Source organism: Lactuca serriola, chromosome 5, assembly GCF_051521515.1.
Source record: "Lactuca serriola cultivar US96UC23 chromosome 5, Lser_US96UC23_V15, whole genome shotgun sequence".
Taxonomy (NCBI): domain Eukaryota; kingdom Viridiplantae; phylum Streptophyta; class Magnoliopsida; order Asterales; family Asteraceae; genus Lactuca; species Lactuca serriola.
In genome coordinates, this window is record NC_136412.1 from 273,736,466 (window position 1) to 273,755,630 (window position 19,165).

Below are 19,165 nucleotides of genomic sequence, written 5' to 3' on the forward strand. Positions count from 1 at the left end.
TCCTAGCGCCTTAGGCGCACTTTTTAAAACATAGGTTGATGTCCTCCCTAATCAGAACATATTATGTGTGAATCAATTCAAGTCTTCAACAACTCATCTTCTTCAAGAGATATTAACTTCGCTCCCGAGTTCACTAAAGGAAAGAAAAAAAAAAACGAGAGAAAAGAAAAAGAAAGGGATTGATCTTCCTTTCCTTTCTCTCCATTTCCTCCCGATTTGGGAAGACAATTTATAAGTAAGATTAGTAAAAATCTTCCTTTCCTTTCTCTCTTCTTCCTACTCGGGAGCAATGCTTTTTTTTATCAATTTTCCCGCTTCCTTTCCTTTCTCTCCTTAAATGAAACTTTGGGGCAATGTGTTAAGTGTATGAAAAGTATGGTATAAAGATCCATGATAATTTTTTTTTAAACGGCAAATCTAATCTATTCTACCTAAATTACACCTTAATTTCACCTATGTCTATGATAATTAGGAAATGATGACCGCATAACCACCGACCATTCATTAATTACTTACATTATTGTACCATTTTACCTTTCAAAGCATTCATCTCACTAAATCTCATAATCTTGAGTTTGACCCCAATGTCAATGCTGGTCAAACTCACTAATAGCAGCTAACTTTAATTTCTTCTCACTATCAACCCTTAAAGCTCATCTCACTGTTTCTTAATATACCTTGCCACATTTATAACCAATTAACCTTTATAAACACAACAAAACCAAATCACAGATGTTGCATATACTAACTGTTACAAATGGAAAATTTACAAAAAATGATTATATAGATACCAAATGAGAAAAAGCTAACAAAATGTCCAACCAGCCCAAATCTATCAAAAAAATATCCTAGATAAAGCCAAATTGAGGACCCGTCCTACCAAAATATTTGCAACCTCTGCAAAGCTCCAAGATCCTGATCAATGACATCTAAAGCCCAATCCAAATCTAATCCATAAAAGCCCAGAAAGCCCAATCCATCTGCATACCTCTAATACAATTATAAGAGGATCACATTATGCAAGTCGGGATTATCTTTCAAGTAAATTAGAAAAATTTAATCATAGGGTATATGATCTATTTTCATAATATCCTTACTTATAAAAAGGTTGGTAGATGTGGCTGACCTCATGTGATCCATTTGTCACATGACAGCATGGTGAGAATTGTTCTTGTTGATGTCCATCATGTGCATGAATGGCATCCCCATCATGGTGTTGCTATTTGAACTTAATGATTGTTCTTCTTTTTTCCAGTTTGTCCACACCAATGTCCAAATACCTATACATTCAATATCAATAATAAAAACACAACAAAGATGGATACTCTGATTTTTAATATTTGTGACAACTTAAAAATTGGTGCACTTACTCAAGTCATTTCCAAGTTGAGATTTTTAGGACTTTCTAAATCGCTAACTTTCCTTGAGATTCGTTTCCTTGGAATCACAAAGTATTTCTTAACATCTGAAAAAATTGAAATTATACTTTTCTGTTCGATCCGGCAATAATCCCTCAAGCTAATAACAACATAAATTACAAGAGCAATAGTCGAAGTCCCACTTGTCAAAACAAGAAGCGACCAAAAGCTACCAAGACCCAAACTTTCATACTCATCATGATCCGAATCCATCTCTACACATTTCTCAGACCCAATCATTCTTCTCTCTATCTCTTGTAGGGTTCCACTTTCAGACACATTCAACAACGCTTTAGTAAAATCAGCCACCATTGGAGAACCTTTCGGAAGCACCTGCAACCAAATCATATAACATAGATACAACTCGGTATCCCCAAATCCAACAGATATTCAAATGATAGATTAAGAAAAGTTTATATAATCTTACAAATGCAAATCCTCCATCCCCGAATGTAGGTCCAGCAGTGATAAAGCTCTTGCAATACTTAGCGAGAAACAGTTTAGTGAAAGGAGCTTCAAGAAAAACCGCTGATATTTCTCTGTTTTTAAGGGCACGTGCGTATCCTTCTGGAGAAGTGAAAGCCCTAATGTTTCGATTCTTGAAACCAAGAACATCCACCAAATAACTGGCAACATGGGCTCCTTGGCCATACCCCACAACTGCATTACCATTTTTTAGGGTTTCAAAATCTGCTACTTTAGGTATCAGCCGTTTCACAGTGAGCATGCTGGTGAGACTAGCGGTGTAACACTGCCCGATGATTATTGCCGCCAACAGCCACGCCACTGTTGTCATTCTGGTCAAATTACTATGAACTTCATCACCTGAATGATGATAATGATGATGATAACAGATTAACACTGTTACAAGAGGATTGAAATGTGCGTGGAATGTTTTATTAAAAAGTTACCATGAGTGAAGAACATTCTAGTGAAGGCTAAAGAGAGAAGAATTCCAGTGCGATTCAAAGCGGATCCTCCAAGTTCAGGGGTGTTTTTGTGCTCAATCAGCCATATCACAAAGGCGTTATATATATTGATTAAAATTGTTAAAGCCCACATGCTTAATGTAAAGGGCTTCACAAATAACCATTGTCCATGATACGATGTAACAGGCACTATCATCACTAGCCCTGTTTCTGTATACGGATGCGTGAACTCAGCATACTTATATCGCCTCGATACTACTGATACATCACCAACTATCACATCGAATTTCTACAAGAATAAAGAAAGAATTTAATACCAATAACAAGAACAATATATGATTGATTGAGTCATTGATTTACCTTCAAATAAACTTGCTTCACCAGAGAATCGTATGTTCCATTAAAGGGATGAAATTCATATGGCAAGTAATAAGGCAAGAGCTTGATGGTTTCTTTGAAAAGCTCAATTGAGTAGCCTTTGTAAGTGAGATTATGATTTTTATGATCATATTTCACTTCTACAAACTTTTTAAACATGGCCATTGTTGGGACACCTACTCGTAATGGATTGGCATTTGTAGGAATAGCCCATCCAATTGGAGTATGCAACGGTTTCCCAGGCCAAAAAATGTAGCCTAAACTTTTCAAAGAGGGATCATAAGTGGTTTTATCATTAATAACCTCAGAAAAACCGAGTCCTTCTGACCAAAACCCTAGTTCTCTATAGTATTTTCCTATAACATTTATGATTGGAAATATATGTGATGCAAGTGGTTTTTGGTCAACGAATTGTAAAGAGGCCACAATCAATGTAGCGTCATACGCCTGAGCTGCAAAAACCCCAGGGATGTTGTTTTCTTCTTCAGGTTGTTCGAGTTTAAACTTTTTCTGGAACTTTGTGGTAAATTCATCAAACTGTGAGAAGAAACTCCCAATTCCCAAAACGCCCTCCATTGTGGAAAAAGTAGAGGAATTTACAGTGTGGAGAAGATCTGTGATTAAACTTGTTGTGATCCACACATAACCCTTTTCCATCATCCCCATGTTCTTTGCATTTTCAAAAAGGCGAACGCCTGTTTCCAAAGAGGAATGAAGAAGAAACACTCTGCATTGTTCTTTACTGATTCTTTCGAGTTCTTTTGGCAATGAAAAGGAAGAGGATAAAGGCGAGAGCTTTACAATGCTGCTTATTTCTACAGTACTAGATTCTTTAATGGCTTCCATGAGATGTGGAATGATTTGAGTGGATGCTGAATTGATATCTTCGTATATGAAAGTAAAACGACTCCATCCGTAAGATTCAAGAATAGCAACAAAAGCTTTCATTTGAGGAAACTGAGAAGGCGAAGCTTGAAATAGGAAGGGGGCCCACCGATCTAGTGCCCATTGAGGAACTGAGTCAAAAAGAGAGAAAGTTGGAACTTGTGCTTCATTACATACCTCTGCAACTGAAACCACTTCTTCCATGGTGTGTAGCCCTAAAATCGCCTCCACTTTATGTGTTTCAATGAGATAGGTGGCTGCATTTCAACCAAGTTCATGAAACATATTGGTTTTACCAAAAAGAAAAGAAACATATTGAACAAAACAAATGGCATTAGATGAGTTGAGTTACCTTCTTGGATTGCTTGAACAATATTTCCTTTCGAATTTGTGGTGTAAAGCGTCAAGTTTTGATTTGTTTTTGCAGTGAAATCATCTATGGCAATTTCCATGGCAACTCTAGCCTCTTTGCCTACTCGAGATGACATATCCACAATTGCACCAATGACAAATGGATCACTAGAGTTACTTCGTATAGATTTGGCATCGATTTTAACAATAAAAGGTATCTTAAACAAACAAATGGTGAAAATAACAATAATAGACATAAGCTTGTTTTTCATTATAGGAAAAGAAAGAGTATGCCTACAGAGTAAAAGACAATCCCACCCAATTTTTTATTGGTACTCTTTCACCATATATATATAGGAAAAGGTGTGATCTAACTGATTTACTATTATTCAGTTATTATTGAAAGTATATATGAGTATTATATTATAAGAAAAGTCAACAAAGACTATAGAAATGATTTCAAGGTTTTAGCCATGACATAAGAAATATCTCTTCAGTGTATTCAAGTCGACTAACTATATTTTCATTCACAAATTGCAAAGGAATATAGAAAGTCGTGGAAATGTTCAACATTTTATGTCCAAATCATACAGGTAAGAAAATAATATGTATGCTTCTGGATGATAAGTCCCAGTCATTTGGATAGTTTAGGGAAATTTTCATGTAATTACAATTGTATTAATAAGTAAGATGTCAACCAATAAGAGAATAAAAAAAATCAAACTATAAGACTTATCTGGTATGATAGAGATATTGTTTTGATTTTTATTTATTTAGTATGCGTAGCAACTTCATTGCACTTTCCTCGAATTACTCTTATGTAATCTAATGGAAAGCAAGTTTTTGTATTCAGAAAATGAAGGTTATTTGTTTAAAGCTACGTACAAAAATAACTGAATGATTTAGTTGACTTTATGATTAAAAAAACATATTATTTTATGAGCTGAAAAAAAAAGCAAGCTATATAATAAAATTTCAATTGGATGAAAATATAATAATAATAATAATAATAATAATAATAATGCTACGTAGGGCATACTCTTCTTGTTGACTCTTTCCACCATGTTTACGAATTTGTGTTTACTGAATTGCAAGAAAACGGGTTGTTAGAATCTAATTAACAAACTAATGAAATTAATGTTTAGATTAAATATAATTATCGATATAAAATAAATATTTGTGAAGTCTTTAACTTAACCACAATAACTCAATTATTGTTTCATGCTAATTTATAATTATAAATAATTACATCAAACAACTTAGAAAAGTTGGTCATTTGGTGTCACAAGGCAACCGAGTGTAAATATTAGAATATATATGAGTATCAAAAAAGACTCAAATTGTGATCTACTACAAGTAAGATGTGCTGATCAGTGTACATTTTCATAAAGTGAATTTGATCCACATGTGACGGTTATTTTCCAGAGAAACATTTATTAACTGCCGAATATTTCGTTAATTTTATCCATTTTGCAAATAGTATGAATATATATAATCAATATACTGTACGCTTTTTTTTGTTATCCTAACATCTTGAACATTCCTACACAAGAATACAACTCTACTATGTTGCTTTCTAGTTTGTATATGAATCAGAAAGTATCCTCGGTGATTATCTCATATTAGAATTCATGATACTAACACATAGGGGTGAAATATCAATTATGATCTTTTTGAAATATCAATTCATGTTGTAAGGTGTGGAGGTAGTGTTATTAATAGCTTGATTTGGGTTCATGTTGCTAGATGTTTTTTTATTTTTTTTCATTTGTAAGTTGGCCCTTTTCTCACTTTTGCTCAATTTACGCTTTTCTTGTTTCTGTTCAAACTTGGCACACACATAAAACCACAATCACTTTAGTCGAATTTTATCTGTATTTTTTCACCCATCTTTGTAGTAATCAACAGATTCATCTTATTTGATATTTGTTTACACAATTCGATTGATATCAGCATTATTTTGACCTAAGTGGCATATACTTGAATCTCAATTTTCTTACAACATTAAACAAATTTAAGAACATAGAATCGTTTTATTTGTCTATAAAACAGGAGGTGTGGCTCCAAAATCCAATCTCTATGGAAATTCATATGGAACTTGAAATAAATAGAGTAAATGCAAAAAATGACAAAGTACTTCCATTAATTTGTTTATTATCGCGTCCAACTTTCATTTCTTTTTACAACATTGTAATTTGATATTGGTCCCTAGCATCCCTTTATTTTTTACATATTTTAGAGGGCGTTTAAAGTTTGTACAAATAGTCAAACAATAAAATTACAATTCTTTATGGGTATTAATGTAAGAGAATATGGGTTATTTAGTCAGAGCCACGTACATGTTGACTTCTGAAAATGACACAAGTTGACATAAGATGCATTGTAAACTAAGAATAACCAAAATTTCATTGCATTTTAAAGTTTAAACCATTGGTAGCTCTTCGGATTAAGACATTTGCATTCATATTTACTATAACAACATTCACAATGTAAGTGTTGCTGATGGCTTGACTTCATCGAAAGCTACAACAAATTTTTTTCTTGGGAAACTTTTTAACAAACAGTGTGATGGAATCTTGAGTACAAAAAAAAATTATTTTATACTGGAATGACCATTTGGGGAATAGGAAACAACTTTTGAGATATATAAGAGTCTATGTAATGAATAAGGAAGAATATCAATGAAGATGCATAAGTTTTCAAGTTACCTCAACACTTTGGTTGCTTTCTCAATGCTGTGGTTTCTTCTAAAAGCTTCACTCACCACTGGAACAGAGACCAAAGTTACTCTCATATTCGAAAGATCACATTTAGCCTCAACAGCATCAGTCATCTCTCATCTCTCTCAGGCATTTCGACAAACAGGTTCTGAGCTAAACCATATCTTACCACTAACATCTGGTTCGTGCTTGTTAGAAGAAGAGCTTGAGGTGCTCAAGCTACAAGAAGTGAAAGTCTTTGTAATTCATAAGTCGCTGGAACTTATTAAGGTTCGCCTGTTTAAGGCAGCCAAGAAGATGGAAATGGCAGGAGACGGGTGTCTGTGGATTTCAACGAATGGAATCACAGATCTTTTTCATTCCATTAATTCGACCATGATTTCTTCGCTGAAGGGTATGGATGGAATTAAAACCTACTTACTGGAAAACACGCCGGATTTCCTCGATTTCAAAAAAAGATTCCGACAAAAGTTACGTTCCGATTACCCAGAAGAAGAGCACGACGAACCTGGAATTTTTTCCGTGCAAGGATATAATAGTGTCGGGGAATTGTTTGAACTAATTTCACCTGAAAACTTTGATCTCAAAATACCACTTGAGCAGAATAATCAAGGTTTTCAGAGACCGTTGAATCTGGCATATGATTATTACGATGCATTGTCGAGAATACACGAGTACTTGGATTTCACGCAACCGTGCATTGAATCAGTTTTGGAGATGATTGTCCCCAATCCCATTCAAACCAAATCATCAAACCGGCTATGGTTGTTTATGAAGCCTTTCAGTGCTAAAATGTGGTTGTCAATAGCAGCAGCCACCCTTTGGAATGGCTTCACCATTTGGTTGATCGAGAGACCTGATAAAATGCGGTGGTTAATAGCAGCAATCACCAGCCTTTACACCAGCCTCATCATTTGGTTGATGAGACCCGATTGCGACTATCTTTATATTCAAGTGATCGGAAGCACCCCGAAACGACCATCAAAACGAAAGAACGAGCGATATCGGGAGAATTTGGGCCGGAATGACAGAAGAAGAAGAAAATCTTGTAACGGTCAAAGGTTCCACAGTAGGGCTGGACATGGTTCAGACTGCAGAGTAGGACCACTCCGGTCAGCCGCCTAAAAACGGGCGGTTTTCATTTTTAACCGATAAAACCGAATTATCCAATTGGACAATTCGGTTCGGATATTCGGATTTTTGGATTGGTTTTCAACAAAACCGAATTATTATTTTAGATTTCGGATTGGTTTTGGTTTATAAAATAAGAACCGAATAGTCCAAAAAAACCGAATAAACATTTATTATTTATCTATTTATAATATATATCTATAGTTTTTTATTAATTTTGTAATTTATTTTTTCAAATAAGAATGTTTCACCCGATAAAAAAACATTAATATGTATTTTCACTTAAAAGTTTTCTATCTATAAAATATTTAACCATAATATATATTCTTATTAGTTGTTTATAAATTTCAAATCACAACTAAGTAATTTGTTTTTGCTTCTTGTGTAAAGTTTAATAATATTATAATTATTTGTCGTTTTAAAATGTTTCGGTTTTTGAAAACCGAATTATAAAAACCGATCCAACCGAATTGTAATTGGATCGGATCGGATTGGATTTAAATTTAGTTTGGACTATTCGGATTCATGTTTTGAAAACCGAAATCAATTTGGATTCACTTGATTGGATCGGATCAAACTGATCCATCCAAACGAACACCCCTACTTCCTGGCTTTCGATTTTTTGTTATAAAATTTTAGATTTTAATTTTTTTATTTAAATGATTGGAATTAAATTAAAAACTTTGTTTGCGGTCAAACTTTTATTTTTAGAATAAAACTTTTAATCCAAATTGTACTTCAAGAAATTTTTAGAGCTATTGGTAGATATATTCTTTTATACATTTTAAAAGATTATAATTACTTTTGTTGAAAACTTCTATTTTTTGCACGTAAAATTTATGTCTTCTAGCTTGTAGAGCAGCTACCAACTACAAACTTTCAGTTTCTAGTTACAAACAAATTTTACCAAAAATACCCTTTAACTACCACTTCTTGTTATTTACACAACTAATGGTGTTGGATCCATTCATGACCTAACTGAAGTGACTAAATTGACCAAGGTGTTGATTCTAGCCATGCAGAGCAACACTAGGTTGTGTAGGATAAGGTTTGATGAGCGGGACAACATCGGCTAAGCATAGCACCAATCGAGTAGAAAAGCATGTGCGGAATAATCCATAGCAAGCTTTATTCCCCATTGTCATTTATGATGCCTTCATTGTCCCTATAAATAGAGCCATCATTCCACATTATGAGGTTGACGGGGTTTAATCTCCAAACTTTGGAGCTCTCTTTCTCCCCCATACATACACTCTTTCTACATCAAGATGGTTTTTTCCTGTAAACATATCTCATTTGTTTATTACATAATATTATGTTGGAGGTCGGTTGTAACATTGTCTTGTTATTGGTGATGTGAACGCGGAGTCCGGTTATCGGGTCTTGGTTAGAGGAACCTTAGGAAGAGCTTTGTCTTAGGCATGATTTTTCTATTCACAAATGAAAACTATTCTCAAACTACGAATTTGGATTAGATTGATCATCATTCCAACTAATCCTTTGAGCAGTAGATTTTAGTGGATTATCTTGTAGACATCATTCAATATTAATTTCATTCTTGTTTGTATTATTTATCATTTAAATAATTTTCAACCCAAATTTATTGTTTATTAAGGATGGGATCCATATTTGGCTTTGCAATGTGTAGAGGGGTGTCGTCAACACACCATGAAATTATTTAGGTAAGCAATGCCCTTTGCGAGTTTCAATATCCATGAAAGTCATACATCTTTTGAGATCTATTAATACTATTAATTGCATGTTAATATCGGATTTGCATGTCCTCTATTTGTGCTTGGGATACTAAGGTCTCACAAATAAGATTGTGAACCAACCATGCAAAAATGTGCAACCCCTTGAGTATGGTGTGGTTCTCTAATTGATGTGTCGGTTAACCACACACACGATTCGCCAACAAACCACAACCACAAGTGTCACATCATCTTCTTCTTACATATCAAGTTTATGTGACGCTTAACCACACACGCTCCATAAATAGACAATAAGAAATAATGTGTGCTTTTCATTAGGGGTGTTCGTTTAGATGGATCGGTTTGATCTGATCCAATCAAGTAAGTCCAAATTGATTTTGGTTTTCAAAACATGGATCCGAATTGTCCAAATTAAATTCAAATCCGATCCGATCCGATCCAGTTACAATTCGGTTGGATCGGTTTTTATAATTCGGTTTTCAAAAACCGCAACATTTTAAAACGACATATAATTATAATATTACCGAACTTTACACAGAAGCAAAAACAAATAATTTAGTTGTGATTTGAAATTTATAAACAACTCATAAGAAGATATATTATAGTTAAATATTTTATAGATACAAAACTTTCGAGAGAAAATGCATATTAATGTTTTTTTATCGGGTGAAACGTTTTGAACCTATTTGAAAAAATAAATTACAAAATTAATAAATAATTATAGATATATATTATAAATAGATAAATAATAAATGTTTATTCGGTTTTTTTGGACTATTCAGTTCTTGTTTTATAAACCAAAACCAATCCGAAATCCAAAATAATAATTCGGTTTTGTTGAAAACCAATCAAAAAATCCGAATATCCAAACCAAATAGTTCAATCCAAATTGTCCAATTGGATAATTCATTTTTATCTAAATAGTGAACAACCCTACTTTTCATGAGTTAGCAACTATTCACATTTACTAATATAACTAGGACAAGAATTTTGTTCTAGTATTTTACATGTTATACTTTTGAGGAGACATTGTCCTACCGAACCCTTTTGGCTAATGACAATTAACCAAATAAAGAGGCAGTGAGTGAAAGGACACGCATTTAACGGTCATTTTATAGGTTATGTCCTTATAACTGTAGCACCCATAAAAATCAAGCCAATTTAAAACTTTCCAAAGATCCAGAAACCATTAATTATTACAAAACGTTTTCAAAATAGTTTAATATCAAAGTATCCCAGAAACCATACGTCCAAAACACGAGAATGTGTACGGTCACGCCTTCGCCCTGCCGAGACATCTGAAGCACATGAAACAATAAACTGAAACCGTAAGCACAAGCTTAGTGAGTTCCCCCAAAATACCAACCCCATACAAATATAACCATATCATATAACAAATACATAACAGCATGCATAATGAGCCTTCAGCCTGACTGAACCGCCTCGTAGGGCCTACAGCCTATATGGACCGCTCCCGAGCCTTTGGCATGACTGAACCGCCTCGCAGGGCCTACAGTCTATCTGGACCGCTCCTGAGCCTTCGGCATGACTGGACCGCCTCGCAGGGCCTACAGCCTATCCAGACCGCTCGTTGGGTATGTTAGCCTACAACACAAAGTAGGACCGCCTCAACCCAACCCACAACCAAACAAACATGTCCACATAAATATCATACGCTAGCCCATATCATATAACAGTCAAACCGATCTAAAAAATCATTAATCATAGCAACATCCTAATAACCGCGATACAAACCTAACCGGTCACTAACATAGCATCATCCTATGACCATGACACCGACCTAACCAGGCCACTAAGCATAAGCATATCACCGTCCTAACTACCATGATGTAATCAATAAACATATCATGCCATAATCGGATACAATCCATAAAGGGTCGGCCTTGGAGTCGTAGACCATGTTGATATAGTGAGGATAATTCACATGGCACTGTTGAAGTCCCGCAGATGAAGCTCCGGCTGGTGATTGACAAATTCCTGAACTGCCAACATCAAACAACACCCAATTAATAATTGGGCTCCAAGCCCAAGGTCAAACTCACACTCCAAAGACCCAAAAGTCAGGTAATGGTCCAAAGCCCAACATATGGCCCAATTTTCCAAATTGGGCCCAACCCTTTACATGGTCATAATTAAAGGCCCAACTACATAGTCCATTCCAAACATTTGGCATTTCCAATGGCCCAATATCATATAAGCATCAAGGCCGAAACTATAGCCCATCTACGACCCAATTTTCCAGATTGGGGCCAAACCCTCATGTGGGGCTTACCCTAAAGCCCATTAAATTATTCTAGTCCATTTGCTTGTTCTTGGATGGCCCATTAATAACCCAATTACCAAAGCCCAATAGAAAGGCTCAATTCAAGGCCCAATTAAAATTAGGGTTTCTTACATGAAATGATGATTATGTTTAAGTGTTCCTATTTAACCCATTAAGGACTTAATCCATCAAGTCCTATATTGCTTTAGGTTGATTGCAAATGATTATTAATTAATATATTAAGTTTAATGAATGATTCAAGTGCGGTTCCCAATCAAATTCCCAAAATTAGGGTTTCATATAAAATGACAACTACGGTTAAGTGTTTCTCACTTAACCCATTAAGGACTTAATCCATTAAGTCCATCACTCTTCTAAATAAGTCATATGGTGTGATTGGGCTTTATACACAACTCCCATTCCAATAGCCCAAATGTGGGTCCCGATAAGTCCAAGGCCCATAAATCCAATATTAGGGTTTTCAAAACCCTAATTAGGGTTTCCAACCCCATCTTAGCCCAATAGGCCCAGTAGCTAGGTCTATTGATCAGTTAGGGTTCATTAGGCCCATTAGGGTTTTAGTCCCTTTGTCCAAACATCTCAAACGAATCACAATACAAACAAGGTACAACGTTACCCGACACAGCGACCGGTGGCGGCAGCCACCACCTCACGGTGGTGGTTAGGGTTTCTTTTCATTATTCTTTTGCTAATTACAATTACAATGATTCAATCCAAAACTAAACACACACACTAACTATCATAAACACACACACAACCACCTTAGTGGTGGCCGGCGGTGGCACGTGGTGGCGGTGGCTTTCATGATTTTCCGGCTAGACAAAACATGCACAACACACACTATCAATGGAAAATACAGCCACACACACACCTAAACACATAGTAAAACACGCACACAGCCACCTTCCATGGTGGGCGGTGGCGACGGAAGATGAAAGCAAACGGCGGCGCGACGAAAGGGCCGATGAAACAACTGCAACGACGAATGTGGTTGGTGGTTTACGGCCTCCACAGTAACGTATATCCCTTCCCGATACGAGACCACCTTCCAAACCATCGACTAGGAAGAAGTTGGCACTTGGAACAGGTTGAAGTGGCGGCTGAAGCCATTTCTGACGGCAACAGTGGCAATCGTGATGTCGAACACCTCGAGAAGGACAGAAATGCGAAACGAGTTGGTCTAACAATTAGATTTTGGTTGTCCGCACCCCGCTCTTCCTCGTTCACAGCTCACACTCCGATCTCGGGGGTTTCTCCGGCCATTTCCGACATTACTGGCGACATCAGGTGGCTACGACTTGCTTCCCGTTGTTTTCCGACTGAACTATGCTCCATCATCGGTCTCCGTCTCCAGCAACAACAGGAACGAAGGCAACGGGGCTTGACTCGATGGGTTGCGTCCTCCGCACGGTGGTGCACAGTAACTATGGAAGAAATGATGGCGTCGGGAGGAGAAGGAGGGTGGAGAGGGTGGCGGATGAACATTGGTTAGGTTTAGGGTTATGAATGGCAATGAAATAGTTAAATACCGTTCCTCATAAAACTTCCTTCCATAATGGCAGGAATGGCCCTTCTCCATAACAATTTCTTTTAACTTAGGTCTAAAACTTACCAATTAGCCCCTTAGCCCCAAATTATCTTCAAATTAACTCCCAGAAGTTACCATTTAGTCCCCGCCTTCATAAATACTTACAAAATCAATCCAAAACTTATACTTTTAACCACCAACTTCTAAAATAGTAGCAATTAACCCCTCGAGACCAACCCTGGATATATAATTATCGATTTTAGGGCTACTATATGTTTATTAATTTATTTATTTAATAAATGGGGTGTTACAATACCTCTATTATAGCATGGTATCATGAATGAGACATGCTCTTAATTTGACTAGCAATGTATAATCAAACATGTGACGACACATGTTGCATGATTGTTATACACATAGTAATCATATTACATATATAAATTTAAAATCTTTTAGTTTTACATATAGTAAATATAAACTATCATAATTATATGTAAGGTGCATTTTAAACGATTTAAAAATACATGATTTAAACATACTATCTTTAATTAACTTTTAATTAATGAAAAGTATGATTATTAACGTCTAACAGTAATAAGTCTGCTAGGTTCCACTAGACTGTTTAGAATAATCAGTGATCATCATCTTACTTCGACATATGCCTTGTCCCTGTAGCATAATAGTATGTGCATTAATGGTCATGGCCTCACACCACTATTTGTCTTTCACTACCCAGTTTAAATATAAATTAATTATGGTAATAAAATAATTTTAGTAATAAAGCTATAAAATTATTTTCATGATTTACCATTAAGGGAGTGTTTGGGATTGCTTCTCAAAGTGCTTATTGGCTTTTTGGAAAAAACCAGGAATTCATGGCTTTTTGGAAATTCAATAAGTTAATAAGTCTCTTTAAAAAGCATTCCCAAACACCTACCAAGTTAATCATAATCTTGTCATGCAATTTATCCACATAATAGATAACATTAAATAAGCATATAATACATAATGAAATTCAAGTATTAAATTATTTTATCTATAATTGTGTACGCTGAAAGTAACTATGCACTCACATGATCCACCGGGTGTATATCTCATATCGTAGTTAGTTCTTACAGTAATTCATCGATCTCTTATTAATTGATATTTCCCTCTTACAAAATATCTTTTATTCTTTCTTTCTAAAATTTATGTTTGAATGGTATGCTTCAAATTCAAATCGATACTCCTATTTATAATACATTAGATTCACGATGATGTATTAAAACTCGTACAATAAATTCAATGCTTTCATATCCTTTTTCAATTCTTATCAAAGAAATGTGTACGATATCTTAACATGTATCTATTAATCTTAAGACACGAATGTTCGTATGTGAATCACCAAAAAGTACAATTATCATTGAAGATATGTGACTCATTAATAGACACATAGTGTAACACCCGTTTCAGGTACAAATTTAATTTACAAATGTCAATATTGTTTTGGGTGGCCACAACGTGGTGGAGCCTTACCATGGCGTGACATTATCTTATGGGATGCGGGTTTTAATGAACTAACACCCCTTAATTAGTTTCCCTACACCCACTAATGAAAGAAAAAATAATATTCCTATAAGCTAAATGTATGCCACGATCCCAACATGAATGTCTCATTTGACCATCCTGCCATCCAAATCAACCACTGTCCACTACCGGAGGGCGTGTGGGGTTTTCTGCATCGGAAACTACTCTCGATGATTGTCTCATTTGATGTCGTTGGTCTTTCATAAATGTCGATATTAGTTGGAAAAAATTTACAAATCCCTGAATATATTCTTTAAATACTCTAGTCCTCATGACAATGTACACGACAACAACAACCGTTGATGTTCCTCCTGTTAACTCAAATAGTATGGAGAAGCTCCGAAGGCTAAGACTCTCATCTTCATTAGAGTATAAGGTATGGGACATGTTGCATCTCGTTGTTGCTGAGGTGGAGCATCCTCAATGTCGTTAAGATGCATCAACACCACACCCCCCCCCCCTTCTTGTTGTATCTACTTGTGTTGCTTCTTGTTGTGGCCATGACTAGATGAAACGTGATTTTCTATTGGTTGCACAAATTCTCTCTCTCTCTCCCTCTCTCTCTCTCTATCTATCTATCTATCTCCTCTTAACATGGTGTTAACACCATGAACACCACCCCCCTCTTCTTGTTGCTTCTTGTTATAACACCACTTCAAGTTGCCCATACCATATACGGAAAAGATTCTTCATCCACAGACTTCTCAGATATTAGAAACTTATCTTCAAGTTCTTTCAGTTTCCCACTTTCTGTTACCCTAATCACTATGTTGTTTGCATCCGAAAGCCTAGGAAAATCCCGGGGGAATGCCTGCGATTTAGTTTGAATTTTTAGGTCTAAAGACTTGACTTTGGTAAAATCAATCACAATTCACAAGCACTTACGAAACCGAAACCCCCAACTTTGAATGTCTCTACGGTTCTGACGAAGCTTTTGCAGTACTGAGCTAGAAATACTTTGGCTGCCGGAACTTCAAGAAAGATGGCGACGATTTCACCACTGTTTAGGGCTTCTGCGTATCTATGAATTGAATTATAGATGTTGGTTTTGATGTTGTTGAAACCAAGAACATCTTCCAAGTAGTGATTCACAAAGGACCCGTTGCAGTACCCCACGGTTGCATTCATGTTTCCGAGCATCTCAACTCTGGTTGTGGTGGGTTCGAGTCGTTGAGTTGTGAGCATGCTCGCAAAGCTAGCCATGTAGCTCTGTGTGATGATTAGCGCCACAAACAGCCAAACGACAGCCACCATTCTTGACAGATTGCTATGCAACCAGTCCCCTGAAATTGATCATGTGTGAAACGACGAGATCAAAGATTAGAGAAAGTTTGTAAATGGTACCTCACAAAGTGAAGAGTGTGGTGAATGCAAGCCAAATTACTATTCCGATTTGGGTTATGATGGAGCCTTGAAAATGCTTGCAATGGGGTCTCTCGATTAACCAAATGATGAAACCGTTGTAAAGGGTGATTGCTGCAATTAACCACCACATTGTTGCAGTGAAAGGCTTCATGAACAACCATGGCCGGTTAGATACTCTGGATCGAATGGGGACAATCATATCCAACCTGATTCCGTATAAGGTCGTGTGAAATCCAAGTACTCATGCCAGGTCGACACATTTGTTACGTCGCCTGCTATTGTGTCAAAAGTCTGCAACGATTCGAGAGAAAAAATACCAAATTAGCGATATGTGCAAAAAAGTTTTGGTTCGTTATAGAGTTGTTAAGGTTATGATGGTGACCTTTGCAGGTATTTCTCTCATCATTTTATCGCAAGAACCATTGAAGGGAAAATAATCGTATGAGAGATTCAATTCTCTCATTATTTCATCAAACACAGTGATTACGAATCCACCGATTACTGTTTGATTCTTCTCGGGATTATATTCCACATTCACGAATTGCTTAAATAGAGATCGACTAGGAACGCCGACCCTCATCTGATGCTCTAAACTTCCGGCGAGATTTCGGCGTCTTCTCTAAGCATACCACGGTTGCACCGGCCACAAAACTTGTCCCACGCTATCCATAGAATTGGAGTAAGCGGTTGCTCCATTGATTTCACCGTCAACGTTCTCTGAAAACCCTGATTCTTCAGTCAAGTACACACTGTGATATCCCTTTCCGATCACGTTAACGATCTCGAAGGGAATCTGCTTGAATGGTCTTTTGTGATCAAAGTTTTTAAGTGAAACTTTTTCTAACAATTTCACAGCATTATATCCTTGCAGGGCAAAAACTCCAGGCTCGTCCTGTTCTTCTTCTGGGTAATCGGAACGGAACTTTTGTCGGAATCTTTTCCTGAAATCTAGGAAATCTGGTGTCTTTTCCGGGAAGTAGCTTTTGACTCCAACTATACCCTTCAGTGAAGAAATCATGGTGGAATTAATGGAATGAAAAAGATCTGTGAGTCTATTAGTTTCAATCCATAGATACCCGTCTTCGGTCATCTCCATCTTCTTGGCTGCTTGAAAGAGGCGAATCCCGAGTTGCAGAGACGTATGAATTACAAAGACTTGGCGTTGTTGTTTCTTGAGCATGTCAAGCTCTTCATCGAAGAACGATGAACCAATTGCTAGTGGCAAGATATGGATTAGCTCAGAACCTGTTTGTCGAAATGCCTGAGAGAGGTCAGAAATGATCGATGTTGTTGAGGCTAGATGTGAAGTTTCGTATATGAGAGTAACTTGGGGTATACCCCATGACTGTAATATGGCAGCAATTGCATTCATCTTTGTTAACTGTCTAGTAGTACTAGCTAGTGAGAGAAATAATAGGACACCATGACCAGCTTCACTGATAACCTCAACTATGGCAGAAGCTTCTTCCCATGTATGACCTCCCAAAATGGCTTTCACATTGTCTTCATCAATAAGATGTTTTGTTGCATTCCCACATCATCTTACGATTCTATACAACCAAATCAAACTTCTTTAACATGAATTTGACAACTTTTTATTAAGAAAAGCATAATACTTTACCTGCAATAGTTGCATGAAGGGGTTTGTTTCGAGAGTTTTGAAGATATAGACCAATTGTCTGATTGGTTTTGAATTTTGATGTTGAAATCTTGAATTGCTATCTCAATGGCTACTTTGGCCTCTTTTCCAGGCCTAGAAGTTTGATCAAGAATCACACCAATGCTGAAATTTGCAGTGATCATTGATGCTTGCAGAAGAAACCACAACATTAAGAAAGCAACCAAAGAGACCAGGTAACATGCACAACTATGCATGTTCATTTAGATTCTTCTTTATTCTTTACGTAGATTCATATAAATATCTTAAAAGTTGTTGCATGTTCCCTGGAATCATATAATTATTTCAATACATAATATATTTTCTTTTGTATCCAAACGTCCATCACACGGTTGGTTAGAATTTTCCAAAGGAAGAAATTTGTTATAGCTTCCACTGATGTCAACTCTATGAATTAATATTCTAAGCAAACCATAATTTCAAATGTTATATCATATACTTGTTTTGAATGGTTTAAGAAGGTTTTATGCTTGTATAACTATTTTAACATATATAAATAAAAGTGTCTCGAACTCTTGATCCAAAGTAATTTGGTCAATACATGGCTATGTTTTGGTTAGTCTAATTACTCATTCAAAGTCTTGCAAGGTTCTTTTTCTACAAGACATCTAATGTCTACTTGTGTTATTTTCAGAAGTCAACATGACTAAATGATTCAAGTTGGAAGTAAATTTGAAAAATCAAGATTTGACTTAATAGAGGGAAGATATGTTGTAGCACCTGGTTCCTGGTATGTGAAATTTATCTAAGTGTTTTGCATTTTTAGCCTTGGACTCGGCGAGTTGTAGGCCCGACTCGCCGAGTAGAGACGAGATATGGAACACGTTTAAGTTGGCAACTCGGCGAGTCCATATTCTGGACTCGGCGAGTCCCCGCTGTCTGATGAAACCCTAATTCCAAGGGTTTGCACCCTATTTAAACCAACCTTATGCGCCCCAAGCTCGCCCCCTTCACCCTCAGAGCTCCCTATATCATCCAACCCTTGTTCCTTGTGAGATTGAAGTGCTTTGGTGTGTTTTCTTGAAGATTTTGAGAGAAAAGGAGAGTAGATCAAGAAGAGAAGAAGGAGGCCAGACATCTTGGTGTTATTTCAGTGATTTCCTTGAGGTATAACTCAGTTTCCCTCTGTTTTCATGCTTATAGTCCCTTATAGCTCCATTAAAGTCCTTCTTGAGCCATTTCCAAGCTTGGGTATGATT

The 19,165-nt window shown here is 36.3% G+C and overlaps 1 protein-coding gene and 1 pseudogene across 2 annotated transcripts; both read right to left on the minus strand.

Moving 5' to 3' along the window:
- Positions 1-686: 686 nt before the first annotated feature.
- On the minus strand, positions 687-4,992 carry LOC145054339 (glutamate receptor 2.8-like). 2 transcript variants are annotated; one of them, XM_079002496.1, is made up of 7 exons: positions 3,963-4,992; positions 2,708-3,867; positions 2,330-2,636; positions 1,846-2,243; positions 1,371-1,751; positions 1,098-1,280; positions 687-980 (listed from the first exon to the last, which is right to left on the minus strand). In XM_079002496.1, exons 1-5 carry the CDS (start codon positions 4,231-4,233, stop codon positions 1,371-1,373), a joined length of 2,517 nt encoding a protein of 838 aa, XP_078858622.1. In that variant the 5' UTR covers positions 4,234-4,992; the 3' UTR covers positions 687-980; positions 1,098-1,280. The 2 variants fall into 2 exon arrangements, with proteins under 2 accessions (XP_078858622.1, XP_078858621.1); XM_079002495.1 differs by having other exon boundaries at positions 687-990.
- A 10,586-nt stretch (positions 4,993-15,578) lies between these two features.
- On the minus strand, positions 15,579-18,226 carry LOC145050509 (glutamate receptor 2.9-like; annotated as a pseudogene).
- Positions 18,227-19,165: the final 939 nt, after the last annotated feature.

Coding starts and splice junctions, on each gene's coding strand:
- LOC145054339 (XM_079002496.1), bottom strand. CDS start 4,233: ATGAAAAACAAGCTTATGTCTATTATTGTTATTTTCACCATTTGTTTG. Junction 2,637..2,707: donor TGAAGCAAGTTTATTTGAAG/GTAAATCAATGA, acceptor TTATTCTTGTAG/AAATTCGATGTGATAGTTGG. Junction 2,244..2,329: donor TAGAATGTTCTTCACTCATG/GTAACTTTTTAA, acceptor ATCATCATTCAG/GTGATGAAGTTCATAGTAAT.